This window comes from Centruroides vittatus, unplaced genomic scaffold, assembly GCF_030686945.1.
Source record: "Centruroides vittatus isolate TY-2023 unplaced genomic scaffold, ASM3068694v2 contig_1634, whole genome shotgun sequence".
NCBI classification, from domain to species: Eukaryota; Metazoa; Arthropoda; class Arachnida; order Scorpiones; family Buthidae; genus Centruroides; species Centruroides vittatus.
In genome coordinates, this window is record NW_027120992.1 from 105,325 (window position 1) to 121,684 (window position 16,360).

Here is a 16,360-nt window from a genome sequence, read left to right on the forward strand (position 1 = left end):
TTTATGAAGTACTTTTTTAAAGATTTGATGATAATATATCTTTATTAATATTAAAAATCTGTTTGTTTCAAGTAATAATGTATTTTGTGAAAAACATTTTTAGTCTTTTACTGGATCATCTTTATTGAAACTTCAAGTTCTTGCTATTCAAAAAGGTTGCGAATCACTTAGTTACTATTTTGGCAGTTATTTTTTATATTATAATATTGGAGCTTTACATCATAATTAAATTTATGCAGTAAAATCTTATGTAGGTTACTGTTCCAAAATTTACTTTAAATGAAATAGATTTAACAAATAGGTAAAAATGGTATTTTCAAAATTTAATACAAAATAAACATTTTCTCTTAATTTTTATCTTTAGATTAATATAATTATTATTAAGATACACACTACGAAATAGAGTGCATGAATGGACATAATTTAAAATTATAATTTAATATTTTGTTTTTTATAACAATAATTTATAATTAAATGTTAATATTAATATTAAGTAGATGAATGGTAGAAGTAAGTAAAGTGAAAAATGTTTTGTATCTTTGTATTCTTTTTTTACATATATTAAAATCTAGTCAATCTAGTAAAAAATTTATGATTTTCAGTTTTGTATTTCAGTTCTTTATCATTTGAAATTCATAATTAAATTTTGGAAGAGTGATTTCTTTATTATAAAGCTTTAATAAAGATTGAAAATATTTCTCAGAAAATACATTGTTATATAGAATTAGGTTACTGAAGCTTTATATCTAATAGATTCTTAAATTATAATTATTTTAAATTCAGAAGTTTATTAATTATTATGCAGTGCTGCCACAATGTATTGTGTATTTAAGTGATGTCACTTCATTATGTTTGTCACCTGCAGCAGGGTCACAGCATGGTTCAGGGTCAGACTGATTCCATGGATAAATCCTTGGTGACTCATGAAGTGACAGGTGCTCCTGCACAATTGGGGTATGTGATAAGATAATTTATAATTTTAATATATAAACTTATTTAAAATTTTTCTCTTTAACTTTTTAAAATTTTGTTTTATATACATTATTATATGTTTATTTTATGTAGTATATAGTATAATATTTGAAAATTATTTATTGAGTATTTTGAACAGTTATTACAATGAAACTCATTAAATACTGAAATTTGTATTTCATAAATATATATATATATTATTATTTCCACTTGATATTATACCAAGATACAGTAGACTCTCCCATATCAGGACTCTAGCTTATCCAGACCGATCAAACACAACCAAAAATGTTTGAAAATATTGTATGCAACTCTGAATCTTACCTTTCTATACTGCAGTGTGTATATTTTTACGTTTTTTTTTATTAAGGTTGTCTTGAAATTTGTAGAATAACGCAATACATCAACCACTGCTGATGTGCTAATGATGAGGCATTTGTGTAATTTAGCAGCTTATCAGCAAGTTGAAAAGAACAAAACAAACAACTTTAACACAAACCTTTCTGAATTAATAATTGTCAAAAATAAGCATCAAAGTCAAAATAAACATTTCTTATACAGTAGGCATATATGCTAGTCTTATTGGGCTGTAATTTGAAAAAGTTGTAGTCCTATGAATTTCTACTGTCATCTGTTTGCTGTCTGTCCTTCCTTAATCTTGAGAACAGAATTAGACAGATGAAAATTGAAACAAGACATGAAAAGCTTGGGACAGGAGGCCCTGATTAACTATATATGAGGTTATGTTAAGTTTTTATCTATATCTATAAACATTTTCTCTTGAAAGGTGTCAGATAGATGACCAGCACGACTCTGTTGTTAAAGGAAAAGTATGATGTACAGGGGCAAGCCACTAATTTGAGGTGGAGAGCATATATTTTAAATTAAATAAATTAAAAATGGGATTAAAAATTGCATCCCACATTGTAATAATGTCACGATAAATATTTGCCTGTTTAAAAATTATAACATTTTCTTATCTGGATTTTTATAATATCTGGATCACCCTCATCCACGTTAGTTTGGATATGGGAGAGTCTACTGTATTTTAAATAATTTGATACAATCTAAAATACAACAAAATAGATGTGTAATAGAATAATGAGGAAAATATAATAGGAAAAAATGATTGTTATCATTATTAAAATTAACTGTTTACTTTTATTTAATCTGAAAACATAACTCAGATATAACAAATTGCCTTTAACAAATGTATCTCATATCTGTAATGATCTTTCTTTCCTTATCCATTGGTGATTGGTTGAGTCCTCCTATTGATAAATCTTTTCTAGCTTTCAGGTTTTTTTGATTTTTCTTTTGCAAGGTTATTGGTTATTGTTATTCCTTTATGATTTCATTTGGGAATATTTCTTAATGCTTTTAATTCAGCTATTCTTAGGCAACCTGTTGGTCTTTGTATCTCATCTAAATGTACAAAGTCTGTCTTGGGAGGTGTTGATGGGTACAGTACAGCACATTCTTCAAATGCTTTAAGTTTTTTCATTTTCTCTTATAAATTTTAATAACCGTGTTTCCAAAGGATAAGCCACTGTTGAGAGACTTACAGTTTTATAGAGTTTTATTTTCAGCTATTTTGGAATATTGATGGTTTTCTAAATTTTGGCTAGGTTGCTCATCACAGACTGTCAATGGTGATTCCAAGCTTTACTGTTTCTAGGGTGTTATGATCACATGTAAGAAGTGTTTAGGGCTAATTAAATATAACAATTTGCTTTATTTGTTCATTTTTGAGGCTTAGATTTAGCAATTTTACCTGTTCCTTCCTTTTATTAACAATCAATTAGTATTTGTGGCAATAGACAATTCTACTATTTATATAGGTAGGTTATTTTTTATATCAGCAACTATAAACTTTAACTTGGCCCACACTATTTGAGCTATCTTGCCTTTAAACGTTTATGTATGCTTTCTATATAATACACATCTTTGGTCATTTTCATAATAAATCATGATTTTATATACTCTGCTTTTACAATTTGTATCAGATGGTTCATTCCTGAGTTTAATGAGTTAACTTTTGGGACTCTTGCTTCACTTCCCCTAAAATGCAGAGCCACAAGTTTAGTAGCTAGCAGACCAAGTGCTTTTATGTATCTTAACTTTTTAACACACTCCCTTATTTAGTTTTTTCTTTTTATGCATTTCTTAACTTTATCATGCACATTTCAAAACAGCTTATCTACAAAATCCATAACTTGACTTCCGTATTCTGAGTAAATCCAACTCTTTCTTCAGATACTCTGGGTGAGAAGAATATATGATGGCTTTATGTATGAGGCTTCTCATGGTTGAAACTTTGTATTTAAATAGATATTTCATTTTTGTTATATTAACAGTAGAATAGCTGATAGACTGCCACCTTTGTATTCAGAAAACTATCTCTTTCAACCTTAATAGTGATGTCCATATAATGGCTTTGGAATCTCAGTTTGTATATAATCTCTCTATTCACCGGAACTTGTAATAATAAAAGAAACCCTTCTAACCTTTTTTACCCGGTGTGGTTCTATTTTTAGAATCGCTTCGTTCTATTAGCAAACGTTTTCATAGCCCCTCCTGGGCTCTTCTTCAGGCTTCGTCGAATAGGCCGTTAACATTCGAAAATATTCAATTTAAATTTCTTTCCGGAATATTATCACGTGCGGCAGCTGGATAATCTGTACTGCGCATGCTCGATGCTCCTCTCCTTTAAACGCTGTTTTCTAAGACATTCTGCCATGCGCTCGATAGGATCATTTCGTCCTTATGATTAATGCAGGTGTTACGTAATCCAGCCTTAAATATCTCTATGGCTTCTAGCCATTTCAATTGTTGTGGGTTATAGCTGGGTATAATGATAGCTGGGTAAGTTTGGTTAACAAGTATAATTCCTAGTTGATAATTGTTATGCATCAAAAGGAATCAAAAAATTAGTAAATATTCAGAATTTGCTTAAGAAATGAAGTATCTTTATAGAATGGATAATATAAATACTGTTCTGTAGTTCTTTTGTTGCACAGACTTCATATCATATACCCTACATAGAAGCTTTAGAATCATATAACATAAAGCACTGCCATACCAAACATATCAAATATTTAGGAAATTCTTAAACATTCATGGACAGCAAATAAATACAGTAATAACTATTTCTACAATTATACCTTGACCCAGTCTGGCAAATAGTTTCCGATCTATCCTTGTCCTTTATTGAAATGGGAAAGGACTCAATTTTTCCTTTATTTTCATTTTTCAATGCCTATGTTGTATAATGCTAAAGGTAAATTTCTCCACAGCCATATGTTGATTCTTTTCAATCCATATTCTTCCCCAACGTAAGCTGTGATTTGCCATTGAATATTTATTACATATTATATATTGTAGTTGATGTGAAAGCTACAATTTAAAAATCAAAATCTGAAAAATATAAACATTGATTTTTATATTCTTTTTATAATATGGGCAATAAAGAGAACTTTTTCAAGTTCATCTTGAGTTTGACTGAGTTCAGTATAGGCAACCCGGTGACAAGAGGCCCAACATACATGCCTTTAGAACAGACCACTCCTGAAAAGTTCTGGGTTTTTGACAACTTAGATTCAGTTCTGAGTTTCCCTAAGAGCAGTAGGATGATGCCTTAACTGTTTTGGGCCATTTAGGTGACTAGAATGTTCCCATGCTGGGAATTGAACCTGGGCCTTTTGGGTGAAAGCCAGATATCCAAACCACTAGTCCAGACCATATGAAAAAATGGAATATGTAGTTATTAACTAAAAATTTATTTAATTTTATTCGTTTGAATTGGAAGTTGGAAAGTGGTAGCATTGATCATTTTTAAATGCCTTTTAATCCACTTGTAGAAATCTGGCAATTATATTGGCAAATCAATAAGCACCAGTATCAAAAATATCAATTGAGTAGAAAAATAATAATAATGAATTCAAAAATAAACTCAGAAAAAATGAAAAATAGAAAATAATTTGTATGTTGATAATATACAATGACATAGGTTTGCTTAGTTTCTATTTTTTGTGGAGAACTCTACTTTGTTTATTGAAAAATAAACTTCTTTATATGATAAAAGACCTGATGAATTACAATGGTCAGACCATCTAATAGGATACTGAAATTCTGTCTCATTCGTCCAGTTACTGTTCAGAAAATGTTACATGAAAATATATTTCACTATTGTCTTTAACTCTTTCAAATTACATTTTAAAGTAACATTTGTATAAATCTTTGTAATAAATGAAGAAATCACTGCTAATTTCAGGAAGTCAACTTTTTATTAATTAAAAGAAATGTTTTTGGTCAAAACCTGATGATTTTCATACTTACAGACACCTTCTGTATTGGTTCCAGCAGCTAGACTGTGCAGATAAACTGAGTATTCTCAGTTTAAAATTTCACATTTAACAGTTTAGAATAATGTGGTAATGATAATATATAAATTTGAACATTTTTGAATTTGGAACAAATGCAATATCAAATGACATGGGGATGAGAATTAGTTGATCACTAAAATACACTAAAATCAAAGTTGTCTTTTAAATACTTCTCTGACAATGGAAACCTTTTAAATCATATATGAAATAAATGATGTTTCAAGAGTATTGAGTGTAAATTTTTTTTTTTTTTTTGAGAAAAATGAAAATGTGGTTATATTTTTGTGTTTGGCATCTTCAAGTGCCGAAAAATGGTCTCAAAATTTGGAAGACATACAGTACACAGTCCTCTTACATTCCAAGTATCTAAGGATAAATTTCTCCTTAAATGTAATTTTAAATTTCTTCCAGATGCATATTTTGTTTGTGGTGTCTGGTTGCCTACATCTTCACACCCGGTAGCCCATTTCACACCAAATGACCTGGGATCAGTGTGGCGCCGGCTGCTGATCAGATCGCCATGCATATCATCGATACCATCATTGCTCATCCTCATCATAATATTCTCATGGGAAAATAATCAGGTGGTTGCTATTGCCTGCCTGATCTGTTGATTAAAATGATTTGGAAAACTGAAAGATGGCCAGAGGAATGGTGTAAATCAATATTTATTCCAATTTATAAAAAAAAGGTGTACCAACACACTGTAGTAACTACAGAACTATTAGCCTAATTAACCAAACCAGTAAAGTAATGCTCCAAATAATTAATAACCATTTGAAACCCTTCCTATTACCTGAAATAGCTGAAGAACAGTCGGGGTTTATCCCGGTAAAGGAACTTGTGAACAAATCTTGAACTTTCAACAAATCATTGAAAAAGCCTATGAATTTAATGTCAAAGCTTACCTTTGTTTCGTTGACTATACCAAAGTTTTTGATTGTGTATAATGGCACAAATTGTGGCTTGCTCTTCAGAACGTGGGAGTTCTGTCCCATCTTATTTCGATGATCAGAAATTTATATGAGAATAACTGCAAGAGTAAGAGTTAACAAAACTATGTCTAATACATTTACATCTGAAGCTGGTGTAAGACAAGGATGTATTCTTTCCCCTTTACTCTTTAATGCTTATTCTGAAATAATCACGGGAAGGGTATTAGATAATTAGGATGCAGGCATTTCTATCGAGGGCTGTAAAGTTAACAACCTGAGATACGCCGATGATACACTTATTATAGCATCCAGTGAATCAGAATGTGAATATATTATGAAACGTTTTGAAACTGAGAGCAGGCAATATGGATTGCTGATTAGAACTTGTGAAATATTAAACGAATATTAAAATATTAGAAAAGAGTATTAGAAAAAATTATTTATTGTGTTATTTGTTTTATTTATTAAATAATAATAAATATATAATAATATAATAAATGTTAAAATAAATTCAGAAAAAATTAAATAACATTAGAAAATAATTTTAATGTGGAGAATGTCCTATGACATGAATTATAAGAGTTGATTGCTCATCTATTATTCACTGTAGAGTTATCTGCAGTGAATAAACTTAGTTCAGATATGCATTCACTAGTGAAAATGAAAGCAGAATATGAAAAACAGTTTATTTTGCATAGAAAATTTTACTGTCAATGCCATTTCACAAAACAAAAACATAAAATGAGTTATATAATAACTATAATAAACATCATTAAAACAAGATAGCAACTGATAACAGAAACTGATTTTTTTTTTTTATGCTTGCTTTTGTCCATTTATTTATTGAAAAGAAATAATAACTTAAACACCTTATAATTCCGGCAAAAAGGTTTTTATTGATAATGTTTTTGATCATTCTGAATGATAATCTTCAGAGTACAACCATAATAGCTAACGAATATGTCAAAAGTACAACATATTCAGAAATACAAACATGTCATTTGTCATTGTTTATATTGAAAAGAAAATTTAAAAATTAATTATAATTGTTAGAATATAATTATAAAGTATATTCTTTGTAGCTATCATGTTTAAATCTATTAATTTTATATCTAGAAATTGTTGTTCTGATTAGTGGTGAATATTTTGCCAGCTGAAAAGTTCAATCTCTTAGAATATGATTGGAATTTGCAGAACAATAGCGAGGTTGAGGCCAAAGTTTTCAATGCGAAAACGTGTACGTCGGACGTTCGGCGCCACTTTCCTGTGAGCCTAGAAGTTTGACAATGGTGTTTGGAAAGTAAATCGATACGATGGTGGACTGCACGCCGATCTCTTTCATAAGCAAGAAACGGGGACGCGATCCCAAGCTTTTTGAAGTCATTTACGTGTCGTAGGTGATTTTGCGATTTTTTTTTTTTGGAGCGTTTGTTTGCGTGCCTTTTTGCTTACCTGTAGTTCACACGGACTGACTTTTGGGAAAGTCTGCTACCTTCTCGAGGTGCGTCCTGTCAGTAGCTCGTTAGAGTGAAGCTAAAAGCAGGCATCTCTTTTGCCTTTTTAAGGCTCTTTTATGGCTAATAGGCCAAACCCTGAAGACAGTTGTAGTGAGGAAAGTTCCTCTGCTGGCAAGGAGGAAGGGGAGTTGGAGTTGGGTCTTGATGGGAACAGGTTTGCAGCCGCTGAAAGACTCCAGCGGGAGTTAGGAAAGTACCTGACTAAAAATGGGCGATCTTGCATGGGAACGAGAGAACATTACGACTATATAATGGGTGTGGTAGGAGATATCATAGATTTATTTCGGAAGGGAGAGAGAGAAGATCTGCAAGTCCAGATTAAAGAACTTAACGATAAAATAGAAAGCATTATGCAGCCAACCAGACCGCTCTATTCACAAGTTGTGACGAGTAAGAAAGCGGTGTCTACTAAAGAAGTCATTTTCGTGGAACCAGAAGCAGAGGGGGATGACCCCGAAGAGACGAAGAAGAAGCTGAAGAAGAAGATTGACCCCAAAAGTCTTGGGGTAGGTATTCAGGCCGTGAGAAAGTTGAAGAAAGGCGGAGTGGCTATTGAAGTGGGTAGCGCAGAGGAGAAAGTCAAACTAAGGAAGGAAATAGAAGGGGTTGGGCTTAAAACATCAGAGCCCACCAAGAGGAAGCCACGGGTGATAATATATGGCGTCCCCAAGGATTACACCAAGGAAGAAGTAATAGAAAGCATTTACCACCAAAATGAAGGAATAGCCGCAGTTCATAACGATGTCAAGAAATATAAAGCAGAAGTCATAGCAAAGTTCCCTCTGGGAGGGAGAGACAAGCCCAGAACAAACTGGGTACTAGAAGTTACCCCAGTTTACAGGAATATTCTTAAAAAATTCAAGAAAGTGAACATACAGTGGATCAGATGTGGAGTCGACGACTTCGTGTCTGTAATACAATGTTTTAAATGTTGTCGTCTCGGGCATTTCGCCAAGGATTGCCCGGAAGGAAAACGGGTATGTAGTCAGTGCGGCCAAGACCATACATATCGTGAGTGTCCAAACAAAAAGACCATTAAGGAGTGTGTTAACTGCAAGAAAGAAAAGGGAAGTAACTATAACCATAATTCATGCGACAAGAGCTGCCCATCAATAATGAGAATCAGAAAAATGATAATGACAAAGATCGATTATGGACAATAGTCCCGTCATTAATCAAGAAAATGAAATGACTGTTTTACAAGTTAATCTACAAAAGTCTAAAGGAGCCATGGCAGCTTTATGTAAAACGATGGAGCGAGTGGATGTTGCTATTATTCAGGAACCCTACTGTATTAGGGGTTCAATAGGTTGTGTTCGGAAGCAATACGTGCTTTTGCACGAGCCCTCTCCACTAGCCGCCATAGTGGTTAGGAACGCCAGGATCCCAGTTTTCTATCACGGGAACCTTAGCACTCGTAGGGTGGCCTGCGCCACTATAGGCACTGGTTCCAACCAGTATGTTCTGGTCAGCATCTACTGCCAAATAACCGTAGATCTTGAGGAGATTCTTGCCCCATTGGACAATATCGTTGGGCAGTTTCGAGGAGAGAAGATCATAATAGGTGGGGACATTAACGCCCACTCCCAACTGTGGGGCGACCCCGATAACGATGACCGGGCCGACGAATTCTTACAGTTTGTCAGCGCCAAAGGGCTGTACGTTATTAATGACCCCAGTTCCCTCCCCACGTTTGATGCCGCCATAGGGCAAAGCTGGGTGGATATCACTTGCTGTAACGGCAGGTCGCTTGGGCATGTTACGGACTGGAGAGTGTCGGCACACGCTAGTCTTAGTGATCATTCTTATATCTTTTACAAGATCGGAATTACGGGAGAGACTGAAGAAGGTGTCCTGAAATACGATGTTAAAAGGGCCGACTGGGCCACCCTTGAATCAAAGCTTAGGGAAACGGTTGAGGCCCTTAGGCTGGATGAGATTCAGGACAGTACAGTTGCAGAATATAAAATCAGTACTTTTATTAATGTCCTCGAGGATATTTGTTGTGAGACAATTCCAAGGAAGAAAAAACGGGACAGGGCCGTCCCCTGGTGGACCCCTGAGCTTTCGGCTTTAAGGTCTGAGAACAATTGCCTCAGGCGGCGTTATCAAAGGGCAAGGGACCAGAATGAACGGCAAAGGAAATATACTCTTTATCGAGAACACGAGAAGAAATATAAGGCGGCTATCTTGAGCACAAAGCTTGCCTCCTGGAAGGACTTTTGTACTTCTAGTTCCAACAGGCCATGGAGTTATTTATATAAAAGTTGCACAGGAAAGCTTAAAACAACAAACATTCTTCGGAGCCTCAATGCCAACGGCGAGTTTACGATGGATACTGAGAGCACTATCAATGCCCTCATGGACCGGTTTTTTCCGGTCGATGACCCTGACTCTGACCGTCCAGAGCATAGGAAGGTCAGGGAAACCATCGAAGAGAGTTATCAGGCAGAGGATGGGCCTCCGTTCTCCTTTGCAGAAGTGGAAGATGGAGTGCGTCACTTAAAGAGGGGCAAGGCCCCTGGCGTGGATAACCTGACTAGTGAGATTGTTCAGAAGATTTGGACGATGATACCAGACACCTTGGTCACGCTTTACAACGCATGTCTTGAACATGGCGTTTTTCCAGAACGCTGGAAACAGGGAAAACTGACTATAATACCTAAAGGAGAAGGAAAGGCGAGAGACGAGGCGGGCAGTTACAGGCCAATCAGCCTCCTTCCCGTGATGGGAAAGGTTTTGGACTACCTTATCGTCCAAAGGCTAACTTACCAAGTCCTGCATGAAAAGGCGTTTAGCCCGAAACAATACGGATTCCTACCGGGCAAATCTACTGAAGATGTCATCTGTTCAGTCGTTACCGATGTCAAAGACACTATCAAAGCATACAAGTATTGTTGCCTCCTAAGCTTGGACATTAGAGGGGCGTTTGACCACGCCTGGTGGGCGCAGATCTTCTTGCATCTAAGGCAATGGCGCTGTCCGAAAAACCTCTACAATCTTGTGAGGAATTACTTCAATAACCGGAACGTCAGTTACACACACGGCAATGTCCAGATTACTCGGAAGGTCAATAGAGGATGCCCACAGGGGTCGAACTCAGGCCCCTTCTTCTGGAACGTCTTGTATGACGGGTTCTTGAGGGTTGACAAAGGAGTGACAGAATACGCCTATGCTGACGATACGGTGCTTCTATTTGGTGCCAATTCCAGAAGGGAGATAGAGATAGTTGGAACAACCCTGCTTGAAAAAGTTACGGAAGTCGGGCATAATTACAAGCTTGAATTCAACTCAAAGAAGACGCAAGGCATAGTGTTTCATAGGCCGGGAGAAACGGACCTTTATAAGAGAGTCCCGACTATAAAAATGAATAACGACTCGATCAAAATAGTTCAATCCATGAAATACTTAGGGGTGGTTCTGGACAAGAACCTGAATTGGGCAGATCACATCACTATGGTCAAGACCAGAAGCGACTTACTCTTCAATCACCTTGCCAGGGTGGCCAAAGCTGACTGGGGGTTAGACTCAGCAGCCATCAAAGAACTTTACAATGCTGTCTTTATTCCCAAGATCACTTACGCTGCGAATGCATGGCATATAGCAGCAGACAAGGTAAGGAACAAACGGACCTTATTGGCCGCCCAGAGGCATGCTGCTTTACGTATGGCCAAAGCCTTCCGGACTGTCTCTACAGAGGCTCTCCTGGTGATATGTGGAATCTTACCAATTGACCTTGTGCTACATGAAAAGGCCCAACGCTATCGGGTCAGGAAAGGGGATGCCATCAGTGTTGGGGATCTCAGGTTTGATGCCGGCACCTATGGTTTCAGGCCGGCTCTCACCGACCTTCCCAGCCCACCAGATCGGATAACTATAATGGAATCAACAGAGAACGGACACGAGAATATAGAAGTGTATACAGATGGATCCAAGACGGATGAAGGAGTCGGGGCAGCCTTCGTGGTGTTCAAACATGGGAAAGAACTGACCAACCGACAATATAAGCTTGACGGAAGATGCAGTGTATTTCAGGCCGAGCTGTTGGCTCTTAAAATGGCAGTCAAGTATTATAGCGATAAGATGAGTGACGAGGATGTAACCATGTGTTCAGATAGCAGGAGTGCTATAGATGCATTAAAGCAATTTAAAGACAGCAACCATCTTGCGATGGAAATCAAGAATATTATTAAAAGCTGTGGAGGACGTGGAACCATCAAATTCAGGTGGGTCAGAGCCCACGTTGGCCTGATAGGCAACGAAAGGGCGGATGAGCTTGCTAAGGCAGCAATTAACAAGAATAACACAGACTACACAGTGTTACCAGCCACTTATATAAAAAGGCAAATAGCAGAGGGAATGAGGAATAGGTGGCAGCTTAGGTGGACAGAGTCCACCAAAGGCAGGCATACTCATAACATCCTGCCGAACATCAAGGAAAGGCTGGAAGACCTATGGTGGATGCCCACAGGCTTCACCCTTACTCAAGTGCTCTCTGGGCACGCTTTCTGTAACTCCTACCTTCATAGGATTAATAGGAGCCCTACTGACGAGTGCGATTGCGGGGAAGATCAGCAAACCGTTCTACACCTTATCTTTAATTGCCACAAATTCGCCGCTCTGCGGCAGGAGCTGGAATGTGTCTTTTATCATGAAAAGCCAAGTCATACCTTTGACCTCTACAACGTTACTCGGACTAAATCTACTTACCCGGAATTCTCAAGGCTTATTAACGCCATTTTTAAACGGACCTAAGTCACTGGGATAGGCCTCCCATGTGGCTCTGGTGGTGTGAGGCCACCTCTCGGTGTTTGTTCAACTGGAAACGCACCAATGTAGACATTGTATATACCTTTGTTTTGTTTACTTGTTTTATTTGTTGTATGGCATAAAGATTAATGCTAATAAAGGACGGGAAGCCCTCTGCAGTGCTAATGCGGAACAGAGGGGTATTCTGATCCCCGTAAGGGGAAATGATGATTTTCCTTAAAAAAAAAAAAAAAAAAAAAAAAAAAAAAAAAATAAGCAAGAAACGAGAAAATTCACATCCAGGCGTTAAGTGTTAACAAATATTGCTATAATCACTAGCGCTTTCGACGAACCTATTTTCGTCTTCCTCAGGTGGATAAAAATGGATAAAATCCTCTTTCGAATCAAAAAATTTTTGAAATGCAAAAACCGCTTTAGAACTTTGGAACACACTCACCGATGGAACAGAGCGAGAAGAAATTTAAATGTGCGCACGTGGTGACGTAGTGCATGCGCTATAAATTACTGAAATGTGGAGCTAGAGGTGTTGTTTTAATCTGTTATATAAGTTAACCCACATAACAGGCAAATCAAGCGTGGGCGTGTTGCACAGATTTAGTGCAGCGGTAAGGAAGGCCTCCCAAATAAACACGACGCTCCTGTTATTACAATGCCTGAGCATCATCACCTGGTCCCATAGCGGGGTGTATGGGTGCTGTAACACCATTCTTGCTAGTTCAATGTCTGGTTTGCCTGCCCTGATGGAAAGTTGGTGTTCGGAAATACGACAGGCCAACATTCTGGTTGTTGCGCCAACGTAGTGGGTGCGAATACCGGAAGCAGTATTTTCCAATGGGATGGAGTAAACTCCAGACCTCTCTAATACAGAGGTAGCATCCCTGTCGTTGCACAGTAGTCTCCTAAGATTTGGCCGTGGGGAGACTGGAAGAAAGAGCACATGTTGCCTAAAAACACGGCAAATACGTATGGTGACTCGGCCACAGTACGGTAATGCGGGAAGGACTACCGTGCATTCGTTTTGAACATGTAAGGCCGTGGGAGGAAAGAGCGATCTTTTGACCTTGTTTAGGAGGTACCTGTACTTGGCATTAGTGTACCCCGCCGCGTTTACTGCTGAGCGAATGGCATTAAGTTCAATGTTGACAGCTGTTTGACTGGAAGATAACAAAAAAGCCCTTATAATTAATGGGGCGATAGCTGCATTAACATAATGCTGCGGCTGGAATGCTGTAGCAGGGATTAAAGGTGGTAAGCAGTTGAATTTATGGAACACGGAGTACGATAAAGTTCCCTGGGATTTGGAGATGTTTAGATCTAAAAACGCAATAGCCCCTTCATTTTTTTTTTCCCAGGTAAAGCTGATGGTAGAATAAACGATAAAGTGATTATAGCGATATTTGTTAATACTTAACGCCTGGATGTGAATTTTCTCGTTTCTTGCTTGTGTTTGGAAAGTCAGCGGAATCATGTTCGACATTCCAAATGCCATTGTCCAACTTCTAGGCTTACAGGAAAGCGGTGCCGAAAGTCCGACGTACACGTTTTTGCATTTAAAACTTCAACCTTGCTAATATTTTGCCAGAAAGGATATTACAGTCAATACAATATTTGTTTCTATTTCCTCTTTTCACTAATAATTATCTTTCCATATGAACTAAGCTTAAAGTAAAGGCATTAAAATTATTTTTTATTTAATTTTTTGAGTTTACATAAACAATTATTATTAAATACTTCATTTCTGTTTTATTTATCAAATAATATTAATAAAGTCATGTGATAAAAATTTTGTCCTTGGCAGTCAACTCATACAAATGAAAGATATGCTTTCTTATATGGTATAGATTTGATGGATTGTAATGGCCAGATTATTCATTAGAATGCTGAAATTCGTTTTCTTTATCCAGTTATTATTTAGAAAATGTTAAATAAAGATTTATTTTACTATTACCTTCTAACTCAAAAGTTATTAAATAATATATTAAATTTTATATGAATGTCAATATAAAACAAATTTCTACATTATACACTTTAAAGAATGAACCAAATAAGCCAAAATTGTAATAACAATATCTTTAATTTCATTTTCATTAGCAAAAATTTAATGTTGGAAAGTAATACTCTTGTATATAAACAAGAGAAAACATTGCCAAGTCAAATTATGTTTATCATTTTAAATATAAATTATTTTTTACTCAGAATTATATTTTTCTTAATATTTTCATTGTAAAATATTTGAAGCGTTTAAATTGAAAGTTTTACATATAATTGCCATTTCTCTATATATTGTTATTTTTTGAAATTAGTTGTTTTTATTATTTTAGGTTTATTACGTGTAGATAGTGTTCTATTTGTTTGTTGTTCCTATGAAATTAAACAATAAACATACTTTTGTAAAGCTGTTTATTATTTTTTAATATTTTTACTCAGTTTACTGTTATCACAATACAGTTATTTTACAAATTTTCACTGAAGAGGAGATTGATAATTGCTTTTGAAATAAAAGTATTATTAAAACACAAAACACCATATTTTGTATTTTACATCAACAAATTCCTAAAAAAAAAATTCAAAAATGATTTTATATATAAATATTCATTCTTCATATATATAATTTTCATAACTATTTCTGGCATTTTTAAAATATTTTTTTATAAAATTAAATTACAGCAATCCTTCTATTTACATGAGTAATTAGTTTTATGAAAACATTGTATAAATGAAAAGCATGTAAATGGAACCATGGAGTTTTTCCAAAAAATGTAACTCAAATTTAATAATAAATTGCACAGGACCGGTAAGTGGTGGAATAATAAACCCTATATGTAAAATAAAATACATTTAAATTACAAATTCTGAAAGTTTATTATTTTATTTTTATTAGCAAGAGACTAGAAAATTGACATCCAGGCGTTATGTGTGTACATACACACATAACGCCTGGATGTCAATTTTCTCCTCTCTTGCTTATTCAGATATCAGCATGAAGTCTTCCATGGTTACAATTTATTTTTATTTATATAGAGGTACAAATATTTTGTTTATTATAAAAGGTTTACATGCATTTTGACACAAACATGTTAAATTGCTTGTTCCTCTCAAATTTTAAGAGAAATATCCAGAGGCATTGTTTATGAAATGCTGTATTAAATGTTAATCAAACTATAATAAATTTAGTACAGGTACTCCTCACTTTATGACCTATCAGCTTAACGACCACCCGCACTTACGACCAATCGAGTTTCGACCTGCAATTCGGGGAATCCCCTTTCTCAGCTTGAGTGTCGGTCAGTGGCGAATGGTGACATGCACACTAAGCATACTATAATAGGCTTGCGCATACTATAACAGTCTTATAGTACTATAATAGGCTAATAGCATACTATAATAGTCTTTTTATGAATAAATTTGAAGTTTGTTGCATAATTTGGATAATTTTACAACAATCCTATATTCCCGGTGCAAGCTCCTCACTTATCGACCAATTCGCTTAACGACGTAGTCGTCAGAATGGAACTCGGTCGTAAAGTGAGGAGTACCTGTATAAAGGAAACATAATACATACAAGCATCATAATGTATAAAAACATTTTATTGTCATTCCAAGCTAAAAGTACAGAGGTATTTAAATCATTGTCTCGAAACTCTAGTTTCTCTGTGACTTTTTACTACACTACATATGTTTAGTACACAACTGTAGATAAGATTATTAAATAAATTAAATCGGAAAACTCCTGAATTTTTATGATTACAATGTGTATACTAGTATATACACAATGTATGTG

At 35.4% G+C, this 16,360-nt stretch overlaps 1 protein-coding gene across 3 annotated transcripts in view; it reads left to right on the forward strand.

Annotated features, from left to right (window-relative positions):
* The window catches only part of Vha100-1 (V-type ATPase subunit a family protein Vha100-1), an 89,186-nt gene that overhangs the window by 44,288 nt on the left and 28,538 nt on the right, over positions 1 to 16,360 (forward strand). The window contains exon 5 of one of the 3 annotated variants that reach the window (XM_067262895.1): positions 866 to 954. The exons of 1 other annotated variant lie outside the window; for it this stretch is intronic. In XM_067262895.1, coding sequence (XP_067118996.1) covers positions 866 to 954 — 89 coding nt within the window. Of the gene's footprint in view, positions 1 to 805; positions 955 to 16,360 lie in introns of all 3 variants that reach the window. One more of the 3 variants, XM_067262896.1, reaches the window with a different exon arrangement.